The sequence below is a fragment of the Pseudophryne corroboree genome, chromosome 8, assembly GCF_028390025.1.
Source record: "Pseudophryne corroboree isolate aPseCor3 chromosome 8, aPseCor3.hap2, whole genome shotgun sequence".
Classification (NCBI taxonomy): domain Eukaryota; kingdom Metazoa; phylum Chordata; class Amphibia; order Anura; family Myobatrachidae; genus Pseudophryne; species Pseudophryne corroboree.
The window spans coordinates 56,780,179-56,798,704 of NC_086451.1; the positions used below are offsets into that span (position 1 = coordinate 56,780,179).

Sequence of the window (18,526 nt, forward strand, 5' to 3'; positions counted from 1 at the left end):
CTGCCGTAATGTGTAATAAGCGGGACGCTGTCTGCCGTAATGTGCAATAAGGGGGACGCTGTCTGCTGTAATGTTTAAAAAGGGGGACCCTGCCTGCCGTAATGTGGAAAAAGGGGGATGGTCTGCCGTAATGTGTAAAAAGGGGACGCTGTCTGCCGTAATGTGTAAAAAGGGGGACGCTGTCTGATGTAATGTGTAAAAAGGGGGACCCTGCCTGCCGTAATGTGTAAAATGGGGGACCCTGCCTGCCGTAATGTGTAAAAAGAGGGACGCTGTCTGCCGTAATGTGTAAAAAGGGGACGCTGTCTGCCGTAAAGTGTAAAAGGGGCTCTACCTGGTGTAGTGGCGCTACTGTGTGGCGTAATCTGAATAATGGAGACTACTGTACACCGTAATATGAATTTAATTATTTTATGGAAAAAGGGGGACGCTGTCTGCCGTGATGTGTAAAAAGGGACGCTGTCTGCCGTAATGTGTAAAAAGGGGGACGCTGTCTGATGTAATGTGTAAAAAGGGGGACGCTGTCTGCCGTAATGTGTAAAAAGGGGGACGCTGTCTGCCGTAATGTGTAAAAAGGGGACGCTGTCTGCCGTAATGTGTAAAAGGGGCTCTACCTTGTGTAGTGGCGCTACTGTGTGGCGTAATTTGAATAATGGAGACTACTGTACACCGTAATATGAATTGAAGTATTTTGTGGCCACACCCCTTCCCCATGAAGCCACGCCCCTATAGCGCGCACTGCCCCTATCTTACATAAGGAGGGCGCCGATACCGTTTCTTGCACACATCGCTAAAAATGTCTAGTTACGGCACTGTACTGCAGTCACAGCATGCACTTATTTATGGCGGAGGTTGGGACCTGAACATTTTATTCCCAGGGAAAACCTTTAAGCATTGAGGAGGGGGATCCGATAAGTATGCTCTAACAGAGAATGTACCTAACCGATGCAAGCAGCCCATTGGTCACTCTTTTGTCACCAGCAGAGAGGAAAGTTGTTATTGGTTGTATGCAGGCATACTTATACACCAATGGGCTAACTACTGATCACTTCACTTACCAGTGTCCCCTCCTGTAACCCCATGATGGCCATTTGCTGGGGTGAGCGTCGCTGTCTGTATGTGGGGTATAGTGAACTCCATAACCTTTGAACCCTGGAAGACTGCTCCCATCTGAACACTGTGACTGGGCTGTGCAGGGTCTGAGTAGAGATGCACCTGAGAGAAAGAGAGGATGGTTTATAGGTGCAGTTACTGATGTCCCACTGCTTTTAGATGCAGTGTGGTCAGTCTGGACAGCACAGGGGGTGATCTGTGGGAGTGGGTACACTAGAGCATGGCGACCTACCTGCTGACTGACAGCTGGGATTAGCAGAGACGCACAGCACAGGAATGGATAAGTACATCTTATTGTAAGTACATTGGTCCGGATATCAGATGTGGTGTTATAAAGTATCATGGCTGCTTCCTTGGATATGGTAATGCAGCAGGAGGTGTCCGGTATAAGTACACGCCCCCTGCATGCATGTGTGATCCAGTCCTGCGTTCTAGGATGTAGCAACAGATCACTCTGCGACACCATTGGCTGGCTGAGTAAGGCTCCGGATACGCAGGCTGGCGGCTGCAGCTCCGTTGCTGAGGCCAGGAAACCTGCCTTGTAAGATGGAGATCGCGGCCTCGGCACTCCCACAAGGAAAAAGGAGATCCTGTCCTTGGCACTCCCACAAAACGGAAACGATACGCCCCCTCCCCACCCCAAACGGGTGCAGACTGTTAATCACATGACTTCTGCAAGCGACGTCACAGGACCCGTGCTACACATGCACAGTTACGGGTCCTGCATCTGCGCAATGTTCCGTACATTGCGTAGTTTACAGAATAGCGATGGGACCTGAATCGGGACCATTGTATGTAAGTGTATACAGTTCTACAAAGTAGCCAACACAATGATATTATAAAACCAATGTGACGGGTACATAATACCTGTTTAATAACATACTGCAAACAGGATGCAGTTAATATACCTGACGCCGGAATCCTGACAGCCGGTAAAATGACGGCGGTCGGTATACCGACAGCTCCCTGGTATTCCCTCTTGGGTGGTGAGTCCACGCCACCACACGAGGGAGAACAGAACTCTCCACTGGGTCAGAAGCATGGCGAGGGGACTCGCTGAGCTCGCTGCCGGTATTGCAGCTGCCGGGATGCCGATGTCGGGATCCTGACAGCCGACATCCCGTCAGCTGGGATATCATACTGAACCCCTGCAGACATACACAGTTGCTGGACCAGCCCAGTTCACCTAATGAAAACTACCATTTGATTAGTTGTCAAGGATTGCCGCAGAATTGAGCTCTCTGTACGTCATTATGAAAGGGCATCCGCATAGAATACTAGATGGAATGGGATCCGGTCTCTAGGTCGACAGTAACTAGGTTGTCACTATCTAGGTCGACCACTATTGGTCGACAGTAACTAGGTCGACAGGGTTTCTAGGTCGACAGGTCAAAAGGTCGACGTGAGTTTTTCACACATTTTTTTCTTTTTTTTAACCTTTTCATACTTAACGGTCCACGTGGACTACGATTGGAACGGTAAACTGTGCCAAGCAAAGCGGTAGCGGAACGAGGCACCTTGCCCGAAGCATGGCCAGCGAAGCGAGCCATGCGAGGGGACACAGTGCACTAAATGGGGTTCCCGGTCACTCTACGAAGAAAACAACACCAAAAAAACATAAAAAACTCATGTCAACCTTTTGACCTGTTGACCTAGACCCTGTCAACCTAAAGACCCTGTTGACCTGGAGACACTGTCAACCTAGTTACTGTCGACCAATAGTGGTCGACCTAGACACTTTCGACCTAGTTACTATCTACCTTCCATACCACACCCAGATGGAATCTATTTCTCTCTTATGTGCTACAATATTATTTATCTCGTCTGAGACGTTAGCTATGACTGGAACAGTGCAACCAGCGCAACCTCACAGGAAGCCTTTATATGAAGTCTGGTGGTTTCCCCACACCTTTCACAAGTGATATAACGAGCCCATTGTGCTAGGCACCATCAAGAGCTACTGATGCCACAGTGTGCCTACCATGCCAATGCAAACGCCAGGATATCTGCAGAGGATCTCCCCTTCCGCCAGTGTGCCAGGTAGGGGGGAAAGCTATGAAGCATACTCAGAACCTGACTTTCCACCGCCAGCTCCATGCCAGCGCTTCTCCCTGGACTATACTGCTGATGTACAGCCGAGGGTCTGGTGGGCAGAAGTGGCAGCCGATGACGCCTGACACATCAGGGAAGTGGGGAGACTTCTTTCCTTTAGAGTCTGTTACTCAATGATATGTAAATGGGTGTGGCATAGAGGATCTTCAGTAATTAGATATGTAGACAGTCATTAGGGCAACGCCATATGGTCGACGTGGAAAAGGTAGACAGTACAAAAGGTCGACAGGGTCAAGAGACGACATGAAAATAGTAGACACACCAAAAAATGTGCCACACTTTTTGGGTGTCAGTTTCTATGTTTCATCACATGTGACCGCAATTATTGCATATGTATACCCTTCTGGGCTCGCCATAGTCCGTGTGGATGGTAAATCAAGAAACAGTTGAAAAAACTGTGAAAACCCAAAAAAACTTGTGTCGACCTTTTGTTCCGGTCGACCTTTACCACTATCTTTTACCTGTCCACCTTTTGATCGTGTCGACTTAATGCATATCGACAGTATGAGGTCAACCTGTTGACTGTCATTGGAACCCATGCAAACAAGGCTCTATCACTTTCATGATTTCTGCAGAGCGGTATCTGTATGTGAAGTGCATCCGTTGCACTGGCAGTGGGTACAGCTGTTTTCTGTGTTGTGCCAGTATTGATACACTAGGACACAGTGACACTACTGAGCCACTGGGGCTGAGTCTGCAAAGCGTCTGTAGCTGCGGAAACCTGATTCACTTCGGCTTATGCTGAGGAAAGAATATGTAGGACTAATGCAGGGATTCGTGTGCACGCAATCGGGAACCCATGCCGCTCATTGGCCCTCATTCCGAGTTGTTCGCTCGTTCTTTTTCATCGCATCGCAGTGAAAATCCGCTTAGTACGCATGCGCAAAGTTCGCACTGCGACTGCGCCAAGTAACTTTACTATGAAGAAAGTATTTTTACTCACGGCTTTTTCTTCGCTCCGGCGATCGTAATGTGATTGACAGGAAATGGGTGTTACTGGGCGGAAACACGGCGTTTCAGGGGCGTGTGGCTGAAAACGCTACCGTTTCCGGAAAAAACGCAGGAGTGGCCGGAGAAACGGTGGGAGTGCCTGGGCGAACGCTGGGTGTGTTTGTGACGTCAACCAGGAACGACAAGCACTGAACTGATCGCACAGGCAGAGTAAGTCTGGAGCTACTCTGAAACTGCTAAGTAGTTAGTAATCGCAATATTGCGAATACATCGGTCGCAATTTTAAGAAGCTAAGATTCACTCCCAGTAGGCGGCGGCTTAGCGTGTGTAACTCTGCTAAATTCGCCTTGCGACCGATCAACTCGGAATGAGGGCCATTGATTTTATGGCTGTTGCTTCAATCGTCATAATTAGTATCTGCATTTGCACTCAAGGGGTAAGAGAGCCATCAGACACTGGGGTAAATTTACTAAGGTGGGAGATTTTTAGAACTGGTGATGTTGCCCATAGCAACCAATCAGACTATATGTATTATCTGCTAGAAGCAGCTAGATAAATGGTAAGTAGAATCTGATTGGTTGCCATGGGCAACATCACCAGTTCTAAAAATCTCCCACCTTAGTAAAATTACCCCACTGTCTTCCCTTCCCCATACGCTCAGAACTTTGTAAATCCCCCCCCCCCCCCCCATCCCCCCCAACACTCCCACAAAACAGTTTGGCTTAATGCGATTGCATTCTGCACATCTTAGGATAGGACAGACCATAGGCGTGCGCAAGGGGGGTTCCTTGTGCGCACAGGCACCCCCTAATGTCTGGCACCCGATCTCACATGCCTGATGCAGCGATCGCCGACCAGGCTGATTACTGTTCCCTCTGCGCTTCACCCTGTCAGGACTGCATTACTGACTGGACGCCTGGGTTAGCAAGGGAGCCACTGCCACTGGCTTTCAAACTCCCGGCTCCAACTTAATGTACAAAAACAGCGTGATGTGACATGACATCATGCTGCTCGCACGCCCACCCGTCACACACGCCCACCTCTCTCCTTCTATTCTATGCCAATGCCAGCCACTGGTAAGGAGCAGCATGCAGCCAGCGTTCCTTTTAGGAAGACAAATTCAATACTGGCAGGCGGTCGGCAGCAGCATTGACACGTAACGCGTTTTTTCCAGCAGCAGCAGTACTAGTCTGCGTCTGTCAGTGTCAGTGATTGACTGATTTGTAAGTAAGATGCTGCAGCTTGCAGGGGAAAGAGAGGGGGAGCCAGACCAGGCTGAGGAGGAGCAGTGTAATTGCAGTGAGTGCCATCAGGGGTGTTTGTTTGGTGCACACCACAACATCTGACAATGCATCTGCATATATCCAGGGTGGATATTTTATATTGCGTTGACCGTCAATAGATGGTGCTAGACATGCCCAAAAGGCGGTGCTAGACACACCCCTCCAAAAGTGCACCCCCTAATAAAATGTGCTGCGCACGCCTATGGGACAGACATACGCATAGATATGTATAATCGCATCTGCACATTCGCTGTACGCTAATCCTCGTCGTCTGTGCGCACAGACCCGTCCCTATCAGGGTCAGCCTCGTTGTGGGTAGACAAAGGACTTAAAACAACAGCAAAAAAATCTCCAAAAACAGGACACACTGATTAATAAACCTCACTGAGGTCAAAGGACAAACAAAATGGCTGCCTCCCGCAACCAATTACAGGCAAACATATTTTCCAGTATATACTACAGGCACAGATGCACTGACAGCTAGACAATCCATACTGTCCAGGTTACATTTCTTACTTTAGCTCCAAGTCGCAGACGGTCAATAGTATTTTCAGCTTCTGCGTACTTAGTGAGCAGCTTGTGGTAATCCTCCTGTCAGGAAATGAGAAGGGGGGAGGGAGGTTAACGAAGGGAGATTATATATTAAGGGTAATAGTCAATTAAAGAAATGAGAGTAAAGAGAGCAGGTAGGAGAGGAAATAGAACTTGCTATTCGTACGTTATTTTCTATTAGTCAGACTTTGCAAACAATGTTATAAGGAACAACAAAATATTACACCCTGAGGGCCACATTCACAGTAAGGAGCAAATCACACAAACACCTTGATGCACTGCAGGTGGGGCAGATTCAAACTTACTGAGAGATTGAGAGTTGGGAGGGGAGGTGTCCTATTGTAGGTCCATACTGAATTTCAGTGTAAAAACAAAGCTGCCCAGATTTGGCCCGCTACATGTAAAAGCATCCAGTATCTTCTCTGCATGCAAACGTATAAGTGGAAAATGCACTGCAACATGGTTCTAAAAGCGTAACTAAATCATTGATGCTTATTTCTATTTCCTAAACCGCACTACAAATGCCAGGTAGAAAATAATTATTTGTGTTTGGTTGTAGCAACTTTTAAGGGTCCTACACACCTAGTGACCCGCCACCGAGCTGCCTGACGGCCGATACGGCAAGGAGACCCGGCGGCGTGGTAGAAGTGACGGGGGGAGTGAAATTTCTTCACTCCCTCCGTCACCCGGCTCCATAGCACTGCATGCTAATATGGACGAGATTGTCCATATTGGACTGCATATTTAAATGAGCCGACACCAGCGATGAGAGGGCGGGGCCGCGCATCGTTCATCGTTGGTGCCTACACACTGAAAGATATGAACGGTATCTCGTTCATTAATGAACGAGATGGTTCATATCTTTCACTGGTATCGGCCAGTGTGTAGGGCCCTTTGGTCTTTGCACCAATTCTCATAAATACTGGGATAAACATTATGATTTATTAATTAGCATTATGGAAAAGGAAGATTAAAGCTAAAATCTATTTAGTGGCTACAGATTAAAGTGCCATGATATGTGTAACCGTATAAATTAGAAAACGGATGCTATAACGTATACTATGATTTTTCAATATCAAACTCAATTTATATGGAGGGCGCTTAGCATGGGGAGAGGAGGCTAAAACAAGGGCGAGTGAGGGAGGGTAAATGGGAGATACAAAGGGGTCAATCTAATTAGCGGCAAAGGGTGAGACGTGCCATTGCCACGGTGTTCAAACGTCGGCAACGGCACCTGATCTTGCACCCTCGCAGCCTGAATTCGTCCAAAATTTCTCGCTACCATATGGGTCAACAAGCACTTTTGAGCAAGTTTGGGCCGCCGTAAAGTCTAGCCGCTACCGCGATGTCATCCCAGCTAATTGGATTGACCCCAAAAGTCTGGATAACAGATGATATAAATACAAAACAAAAGGGCGCAATAACCAAGAGACTCAAGATAGGAAATCACAAACCTATAATCAGTAGAATAAAGGGGAACATCATTACATTTGGAACTAGACTAATGACAAGAAGTGATAGCCTTCGCAGCACTCATAGGGCCTAATTCAGACCTGATCGCAGCAGCAAATTTTTTTCTCAAATGGGCAAAACCAGGTGCCCTGCAGATGGGGCAGATATAACATGTGCAGAGAGAGTTAGATTTGGCCACTATAATAATCACCTGCAGCTGATGAACCAGCTGAGTTGCTTGTTGAGGGGTCTTGAATTCTTGCGGTACACTGGGAGGTGCAACTGGCTCCTGAATAGTTTTTTCGGTGCTGCTCAACAGTACCTCTCTCACTATCTCTGCTGGTGATTTGAAGATAACAGGAGCTCCTTGAGTTTGTTTTATTACTTTACGGGGCTGAGGAGGTTGATAACCTGGCTCATCACGAGGGAATCTGACCCGGGGTCCAACTTTGGATAAATCAGGCAAGGGGTAGTTAAGTTGTCCTTTCCCATAGAGGGAAATATTAGAACGTTTAGTTTTCTTGACATTTAGGTCATCTGTATGCTGGTTTCTGACGGATGGAGAACTTGACCTGGTGGGTTTAGTTCTTAATGGTCTGTCCTGTTTGGAGACCTTTGTAAGGCTGGAGACATTTGGAGAGTCTCCAGCAGGATTGGCACCTGGGTTTTCCACACTGTCTGTGCAAGAAGATTCTGGAAGAGTCTCATCTTCTATACGAGGTGACAGGCTCAGCCGACCAAAATGGCTCATAAGTCTGGTGCCCCAAGTGCTGGGAATGGGAGGAGAAGACGGGGATAAAGACTCCCCGAGAGAGTCATCTTCCTGAATCTCTTGACTTTCAGAATAGTCTTCTTCATGTGCCCCGAGGTAGTTATTCCATTGTTTTTGTGCTGAAGTTTGCTCGTATTTGCCAAACCTTTCATTTCCAGGACTTTCATCATAAAGAAATTCTGAAGGCTCCTGATTCCAGTTCTCCTCTTCATCTCCTTCACATGCTCCCACGGAACTCCCTCGATCCACCTCGTCTTCGGTCATATCCAGCTGTTGGTCTCGGCTTGGAGGACGTCGGCCTAATGCAGAAGGCAATGTGACTGACAAGCTGGGTTGTTCAACAGAGCTGCGATCATCTGGAAAAGGTAAAAAGAGACAATAGGTGAGCGGCTGACATAAATCTCCCTTTCTCTAGTACCTCTAGTTTTTCAATTGGGAAAATCAGACTGATGCAAAGAACTTACTTTCATCACGACTGATGGTAATCTCACTGTTCCTCAAGGCTTCTCTATCTGTCATGTTATGACTTCTTTCTTCTACCATTTGGGAGAAGCTGAATTCTTCTTTCCAGCTCTGAACGCCTGACCCGTCTCCTTCAGACATGGATTCTGGATATGCCAACCCACCTTCATAGGGCTCCACCATCTCCTCCTCACCTAAGTCCAACATCTTCTGTTCCTCATCTTCTTCCAGTTCTAGAACCGCTTGGTAATGCAGTTCCAAGTTCCCATCTTCCTCCAACCCAATGATTCCATTGTCATCCATGTACCTCGTAAATTTCTCCTCCTCATCCTCACTGCTCTCGCTCCGTACCGGTCTGTTGTGGCTGTCCATGGTCAGGGAGTGTGTTGCGTGCCCCCCATGTCATCCCACAGTGACATATTACCTGTAGACACAAACACACATCCTTATCGTCCGAGACTCATTAAGCATTCTGGGCTGCAATCTGACATTGCTCAATAGCTTCGAAAGAATGACACACTTGTACTTATCACAGATGCATAAACCTTTCTGCTCAGTTCTTTCTTCCTGTTTCTCCCCCCTCACCACTTTCTTCCTGTCTACTTCTTCCTCTCTACTCTCTCGATTCTTTCCTGTTAGCTCAGAACATTTTACATTCTTTATATTTCATAATTCTCTTTTTAATTATTATTTTTTTGCTTTCTTACATTAACCGCTTCATCACGTGAACCTTCTGCACTTTCTCAAACAATTGCTCACGAAGATTTCACTCTTTTTTCCTTTACGTCTGTGCGTGATCTTTGCAACTCTCTCATTCTCTCTCTCTCTTTTTCGCTCCCTGTCCTGCTGTCTCTTACATACCTCTGCCCCTTTTCCCAGTGCTTTCTGCAGCTCAGAGCCATTTCTGTTGATTCTCCCGGCTAAGTCAGCTGACAAAATAAAAGCTTCTTCTAAGCAACCCTCCTCCTTTCTTACCACATCCCCTGCTTCCCCCCCTTTACTTCCCCTCCACCAGAGATGCAACAGTTACTATACCCACAAAACCTTACGGCTGCCCTGCGTAGACTGCAATTACAAAAGCCACGTCCTGTCACTTTTTATGTGCGTGGAGAGCGGTCGTGACGAATACACTAGCCCATCTAATAAGCAGCATTTCTTATAAGCAGACATTTAAAAGCATTGTTCATTATGTGTAATTAGCTCAAGGCTCCTGCAATACAAAGGAACGATTCTAGGGATACTGAAATCATGCACAGTTTTTTAAGAGAAAGGGCGTTCACACATAACGCAAAAGAGTATGCAAATCCAAACACCCATTGTACAGGCTTATGGTGCTAAGGCTTTCATGCCATCTGGTCCATTGAAAAGGTTGGAACCAGTAGATAGATACAATTAATTAAAAAACATTTATTTATTTTTGTTTCTACAGGACATTATTATTAAAGAAAATATTTTTCTTTATAACGTTCTGAAAGTGTACAGACAACCAAATATTTGTAATGAGATATTATCTCTGTAGTAAGGAATTATGTAGAGAAAATGAAAGGAGACAGCAACTTAGAGGACAGAGAATTTCACACACTGAAAATAAACTCAGTACTGAAGACCAAACCCCATTACTGCAGTCTGCATCCGCCGGTCAGCCATACTACACCCGTCTGCGTCATGTGTCACTTTGTAGCATTACTGAGCATATTATTCTTACTAGTCTGGATTTTGTACAGACAAGCAAAAGTTCAATCGGTTTTACAGCCTGTTAGCATCCATGATTTGTGATACGCCTCCTTCCTCTTAACAGTTAAATATGGAGTATAATTTTTTTGTAAAAATTTTTTGTTATTGCATTTTTTTTGCATTTTTAATGCTGGGTGTATTGTTCTAGTACTATAGCCATACAAAGCAGAAATTACGTTTTTTTTTATTACACAGCATTCAGAAGGCAGAGCTGGCTGGAGGGCACAGATCAGCTTTAGTATTGTGTACTGCGCCGCTTACAATAAGACACAGTCATGGCTTGCAGCCACTATACACTGCCCTATATAAATCTGTGGCTGGGCTACCAGCTGTATACATAACACGGTCCCCACAGCCTGGGCAGCTGGTGTTTAATAAACCAGTGTGCTCATATCTGGCTTTCCTGTTTGTGCATGTCTCCGTAAGTGATTTAATAATGGTACTTTATGTTTTTTTGGGGTAATGGGTAACATTCACATTGACAAAAGTGACTATTTTTATATGGTCATATTCACACCATATAAACATAGTCACTTTTGTCAACAGTATTGCATTGGCAAGCAGACACAAGTGTGACCTTATTACAAGTTCACTAAAACAAAGACCTAATTATAGCATGCACAATAAATTAAATCATTCAGGCTTCAATGATTATAAATCCTTTGTCTATCACAACGTGGAGCTCATTATCTAGGGGCGCTCTCTATGGCACTTACACATGCCCCCTCTCTATATGGCAGTTACACATGCCCCCTCTCTATATGGCAGTTACACATGCCCCCTCTCTATATGGCAGTTACACATGCCCCCTCTCTATATGGCAGTTACACATGCCCCCTCTCTATATAGCGGCTACACATGCCCCCTCTCTATATGGCAGTTACACATGCCCCCTCTCTATATGGCAGTTACACATGCCTCCTCTCTATATAGCGGCTACACATGCCCCCTCTCTATATGGCAGTTACACATGCCCCCTCTCTATATGGCAGTTACACATGCCCCCTCTCTATATGGCAGTTACACATGCCCCCTCTCTATATGGCAGTATCACACATGCCCCCTCTCTATATAGCAGTTACACATGCCCCCTCTCTATATGGCAGTATCACACATGCCCCCTCTCTATATAGCAGTTACACATGCCCCCTCTCTATATGGCAGTTACACATGCCCCCTCTCTATATAGCAGTTACACATGCCCCCTCTCTATATAGCGGCTACAGATGCCCTCTCTCTATATAGCAGTTACACATGCCCCCTCTCTATATAGCAGTTACACATGCCCCCTCTCTATATAGCGGCTACAGATGCCCTCTCTCTATATAGCGGCTACACATGCCCACTCTCTATAAAGCGGCTACACATGCCCCCTCTCTATATAGCCGTTACACATGCCCCTCTCTATTTAGTGGCTACACATGTCCACTTTCTATATAGTGGCTACACATGCCCCCTCTCTATATAGCAGTTACACAAGCCCCCTCTCTATATGGCAGTTACACATGCCCCTCTCTATATGGCAGTTACACATGCCCCCTCTCTAAATAGCAGTTACACATGCCCCCTCTCTATATAGCAGTTACACATGCCCCCTCTCTATATGGCGGCTACACATGCCCCCTCTCTATATAGAAGTTACACATGCCCCCTCTCTATATAGCAGTTACACATGTCCACTCTCTTTATAGCAGTTACACATGTCCCCTCTCTATATAGCGGCTAAACATGCCCCCTCTCTCTATAGCGGCTACACATGCCCACTCTCTATATAGCAGTTACACATGCCCCCTCTCTATATGGCAGTTACACATGCCCCTCTCTATATGGCAGTTACATATGCCCCCTCTCTATATGGCAGTTACACATGCCCCTCTCTATATAGCAGTTACACATGCCCCCTCTCTATATGGCAGTTACACATGCCCCTCTCTATATGGCAGTTACACATGCCCCCTCTCTATATGGCAGTTACACATGCCCCGCTCTATATAGCAGTTACACATGCCCCCTCTCTATATGGCAGTTACACATGCCCCTCTCTATATGGCAGTTACACATGCCCACTCTCTAAATAGCAGTTACACATGCCCCCTCTCTATATAGCAGTTACACATGCCCCCTCTCTATATGGCGGCTACACATGCCCCCTCTCTATATAGAAGTTACACATGCCCCCTCTCTATATAGCAGTTACACATGTCCACTCTCTTTATAGCAGTTACACATGTCCCCTCTCTATATAGCGGCTAAACATGCCCCCTCTCTCTATAGCGGCTACACATGCCCCCTCTCTATATAGCAGTTACACATGCCCCCTCTCTATATGGCGGCTACACATGCCCCCTCTCTATATAGCAGTTACACATGCCCCCTCTCTATATAGCAGTTACACATGCCCCCTCTCTATATGGCAGTTACACATGCCCCTCTCTATATGGCAGTTACACATGCCCCTCTCTATATGGCAGTTACACATGCCCACTCTCTAAATAGCAGTTACACATGCCCCCTCTCTATATAGCAGTTACACATGCCCCCTCTCTATATGGCGGCTACACATGCCCCCTCTCTATATAGCAGTTACACATGTCCCCTCTCTATATAGCGGCTAAACATGCCCCCTCTCTCTATAGCGGCTACACATGCCCCCTCTCTATATAGCAGTTACACATGCCCACTCTCTATATGGCGGCTACACATGCCCCCTCTCTATATAGCAGTTACACATGCCCCCTCTCTATATAGCAGTTACACATGCCCCCTCTCTATATAGCAGTTACACATGCCCCCTCTCTATATGGCAGTTACACATGCCCCCTCTCTATATAGCAGTTACACATGCCCTCTCTCTCTATAGCGGCTACACATGCCCACTCTCTATATACCCGTTACACATGCCCCATCTCTATATAGCAGTTACACATGCCCCCTCTCTATATGGCGGCTACACATGCCCCCTCTCTATATAGCAGTTACACATGCCCCCTCTCTATATAGCAGTTACACATGCCCCCTCTCTCTATTCCGGCTACACATGCCCCCTCTCTATATAGCGGCTACACATGCCCCCTCTCTATATAGCAGTTACACATGTCCCCTCTCTATATGGCGGCTACACATGCCCCCTCTCTATATAGCAGTTACACATGCCCCCTCTCTATATGGCGGCTACACATGCCCCCTCTCTATATAGCAGTTACACATGTCCCCTCTCTATATGGCGGCTACACATGCCCCCTCTCTATATAGCAGTTACACATGTCCACTCTCTTTATAGCAGTTACACATGTCCCCTCTCTCTATACCGGCTACACATGCCCCCTCTCTATATAGCAGTTACACATGCCCTCTCTCTATATAGCAGTTACACATGCCCCCTCTCTCTGTTCCGGCTACACATGTCCCCTCTCTCTATACCGGCTACACATGCCCTCTCTCTATATAGCAGTTACACATCCCCCCTCTCTCTATTCCGGCTACACATGTCCCCTCTCTCTATACCGGCTACACATGCCCCCTCTCTATATAGCAGTTACACATGTCCACTCTCTTTATAGCAGTTACACATGTCCCCTCTCTCTATATAGCAGTTACACATGCCCCCTCTCTAAATAGCAGTTACACATGCCCACTCTCTATATAGCAGTTACACATGCCCCCTCTCTCTATGGCAGTTACACATGCCCCCTCTCTATATAGCAGTTACACATGCCCCCTCTCTATATGGCGGCTACACATGCCCCTCTCTATATAGAAGTTACACATGCCCCCTCTCTATATAGCAGTTACACATGTCCACTCTCTTTATAGCAGTTACACATGTCCCCTCTCTATATAGCGGCTAAACATGCCCCCTCTCTCTATAGCGGCTACACATGCCCCCTCTCTATATAGCAGTTACACATGCCCCCTCTCTATATGGCGGCTACACATGCCCCCTCTCTATATAGCGGCTACACATGCCCCCTCTCTATATGGCAGTTACACATGCCCCCTCTCTATATAGCAGTTACACATGTCCACTCTCTATATAGCGGCTAAACATGCCCCCTCTCTCTATAGCGGCTACACATGCCCCCTCTCTATATAGCAGTTACACATGCCCCCTCTTTATATAGCAGTTACACATGTCCACTCTCTATATAGCGGCTAAACATGCCCCCTCTCTCTATAGCGGCTACACATGCCCACTCTCTATATACCCGTTACACATGCCCCATCTCTATATAGCAGTTACACATGCCCCCTCTCTATATGGCGGCTACACATGCCCCCTCTCTATATAGCAGTTACACATGCCCCCTCTCTATATAGCAGTTACACATGCCCCCTCTCTCTATTCCGGCTACACATGCCCCCTCTCTATATAGCGGCTACACATGCCCCCTCTCTATATAGCAGTTACACATGCCCCCTCTCTATATAGCAGTTACACATGTCCACTCTCTTTATAGCAGTTACACATGTCCCCTCTCTCTATACCGGCTACACATGCCCCCTCTCTATATAGCAGTTACACATGCCCTCTCTCTATATAGCAGTTACACATGCCCCCTCTCTCTATTCCGGCTACACATGTCCCCTCTCTCTATACCGGCTACACATGCCCCCTCTCTATATAGCAGTTACACATGTCCACTCTCTATATGGCAGTTACACATGCCCCTCTCTATATGGCAGTTACACATGCCCCCTCTCTAAATAGCAGTTACACATGCCCCCTCTCTATATAGCAGTTACACATGCCCCCTCTCTATATGGCGGCTACACATGCCCCCTCTCTATATAGCAGTTACACATGCCCCCTCTCTATATGGCAGTTACACATGCCCCCTCTCTATATGGCAGTTACACATGTCCCCTCTCTATATAGCGGCTAAACATGCCCCCTCTCTCTATAGCGGCTACACATGCCCACTCTCTATATACCCGTTACACATGCCACCTCTCTATATAGCAGTTACACATGCCCCCTCTCTATATGGCGGCTACACATGCCCCCTCTCTATATAGTAGTTACACATGCCCCCTCTCTATATAGCAGTTACACATGTCCCCTCTCTCTATACCGGCTACACATGCCCCCTCTCTATATAGCGGCTACACATGCCCACTCTCTATATGGCGGCTACACATGCCCCCTCTCTATATAGTAGTTACACATGCCCCCTCTCTATATAGCAGTTACACATGTCCCCTCTCTCTATACCGGCTACACATGCCCCCTCTCTATATAGCAGTTACACATGTCCCCTCTCTATATGGCGGCTACACATGCCCCCTCTCTATATAGCAGCTACACATGCCCCCTCTCTATATAGTAGTTACACATGCCCCCTCTCTATATAGCAGTTACACATGTCCCCTCTCTCTATACCGGCTACACATGCCCCCTCTCTATATAGCAGTTACACATGCCCCCTCTCTATATAGCAGTTACACATGCCCCCTCTCTATATAGTAGTTACACATGCCCCCTCTCTATATAGCAGTTACACATGTCCCCTCTCTCTATACCGGCTACACATGCCCCCTCTCTATATAGCGGCTACACATGCCCACTCTCTCTATACCGGCTGCACATGCCCACTCTCTATATAGCGGCAACACATGCCCACTCTCTATATGGCGGCTACACATGCCCACTCTCTCTATACCGGCTGCACATGCCCACTCTCTATATAGCGGCAACACATGCCCACTCTCTATATGGCGGCTACACATGCCCACTCTCTCTATACCGGCTACACATGCCCACTCTCTATATAGCAGTTACACATGCCCCCTCTCTATATAGCAGTTACACATGCCCCCTCTCTATATAGTAGTTACACATGCCCCCTCTCTATATAGCAGTTACACATGTCCCCTCTCTATATACCGGCTACACATGCCCCCTCTCTATATAGCAGCTACACATGCCCACTCTCTCTATACCGGCTGCACATGCCCACTCTCTATATAGCGGCAACACATGCCCACTCTCTATATGGCGGCTACACATGCCCACTCTCTCTATACCGGCTACACATGCCCACTCTCTATATAGCGGCTACACATGCCCACTCTCTATATAGCGGCTACACATATTTATGAATATACTGATACTCAGTGGACGCAGGGCCCAGGGTAACACACAGCGGAGACAGGGACCGCACAGAGTAATAGACAGGAACAGAGTTATGCTCCTAGATGGGAGTGAGAGCAGAGGACAGGGTGAGGGAGGACTGTGCAGGGCAATAGGGGCAGCAGGAGGAAGGGGCAGTGCGTGTATACATATAACCCAAAGCACAGAGGATGCAGAGTGGGGCCATAGGGGCAGGAAGCAGAGGTAGTCCATCTGCATACTGTACATATAATAGAGGACAGGAGAGCGAGGACTGAGGAGGGCAATAGGGGCAGATGGAAGGGGTAGTGCCTGGATAAACATAACAAAGCATACCACATGGATAGAGGGGGCAATAGGGGTATGAGGTACAGGCAGTCTCTCAGTATACATATCACAGAGAGGACAGTGCGTGGTATTAGGGGCAGCAGGAGGAAGGGACAGCGCCTGTATAGGAAAGTCACAGAACAAGAGCTGGAACACAGAGGTGAGAAATGAATCACGCCGGAGCCCAGCCATAGAGCAGCGCTGCCCGGGGGAGGCAGGAGGAGGGATGCTGGGGGAGTCCGTGCAGGAGAGGGGCTGCGAAGGGGAGACCGGGGTCAGGCAGGAGAGGGGCTGCGGAGTGGAGACCAGGGTCAGGCAGGTGAGGGAGTGCGGGGAGAGACCGAGGTCAGGCAGGAGAGGGGCTGCGGAGGGGAGACCGGGGTCAGGCAGGAGAGGGGCTGCGGAGGGGAGACCGGGGTCAGGCAGGAGAGGGGCTGCGGAGTGGAGACCAGGGTCAGGCAGGAGAGGGAGTGCGGGGAGAGACCGAGGTCAGGCAGGAGAGGGGCTGCGGAGGGGAGACCGGCATCAGGCAGGAGAGGAGGGGGGGGGGGGATTTGGGGAGACCGGGGTCAGGCAGGAGAGGGAGTGCGGGGGGAGACCGGCGTCTGGCAGGAGAGGGAGTGCGGGGGGGAAGAGAGAGACCGGGGTCAGGCGGGAGAGGGGCTACGGAGGGGAGACCGGCATCAGGCAGGAGAGGGGGATTTGGGGAGACCGGCGTCTGGCAGGAGAGGGAGTGCGGGGGGGGGGGGGGGGGGGGGGGGAGAGAGAGACCGGCATCAGGCAGGAGAGGGGCTACGGAGGGGAGACCGGCATCAGGCAGGAGAGGGGGGGAGACCGGCATCAGGCAGGAGAGGGGCTACGGAGGGGAGTGCGGGGTCCGGCAGGAGAGGGGCAGTGGAGGGGAGACCGGGGGTCGGACAGGATAAGGCTGCGGAGGGAGAGACCGGGAGAAGGGGCGGAAAATAAAGTGAAGCGTCCGCAGAGAGAGCACGGTGACAGCTGCAGCTTCTAGCGGGGAGAAGGTTGTGGAGTATGGGAGAATAGGAAGCTGTGACCTGCGATGAGGGTCCTGTCTGCTCCTGGTGCCCCAGCTCCGTCCAGGTTGCCAGGAGCAGCGCAACACAAACCAGAGCTTGGGATGGAGGATTGTGTCTCCACAGTAACGTGTACACACAGCACAGCACTAGCTGCTCACACACACACTAGCACTCACTGATACATGTACACACAGCACTAACTGATCACTCACACACACACTGCCACTCACACTGATACACACACACACACACACACACACACACACACACACACACACACACACACACACACACACACTGGCACTCACTGATACATGTACACACAGCACTAACTGATCACTCACACACACTGCCACTCACTCATACTACACACACACACACACACACACACACACACACACACACACACACACACACACCACAGCCTCTAACTGCTCACACACACACTGCCACTCACACTGATACATATACAGTACACACAGCCTGCTACACACGATAGCCATATGTACACACACACACACACACACACACACACACACACACACACACACACACACACACACACACTGTCACTCACTGATATACATATACACAGAGCACAGCCAGGGGGTAGCCAGAACTT

The 18,526-nt window shown here is 48.4% G+C and overlaps 1 protein-coding gene across 2 annotated transcripts in view; it reads right to left on the bottom strand.

Moving 5' to 3' along the window:
- AKNA (AT-hook transcription factor) overlaps positions 1–18,055 on the bottom strand; it is a 71,057-nt gene extending 53,002 nt beyond the window's left edge. Inside the window, exons 1-5 of one of the 2 annotated variants that reach the window (XM_063936426.1) lie at positions 17,923–18,055; positions 8,700–9,121; positions 7,675–8,591; positions 5,976–6,050; positions 1,059–1,215 (exon numbers count right to left, since the gene is read on the bottom strand). In XM_063936426.1, coding sequence (XP_063792496.1) covers positions 1,059–1,215; positions 5,976–6,050; positions 7,675–8,591; positions 8,700–9,069 — 1,519 coding nt within the window. In that variant the 5' untranslated portion in view covers positions 9,070–9,121; positions 17,923–18,055. Of the gene's footprint in view, positions 1–1,058; positions 1,216–5,975; positions 6,051–7,674; positions 8,592–8,699; positions 9,122–9,558; positions 9,617–17,922 lie in introns of those variants that run through there. The other variant, XM_063936427.1, reaches the window with a different exon arrangement.
- Between the last annotated feature and the right edge of the window lie 471 nt (positions 18,056–18,526).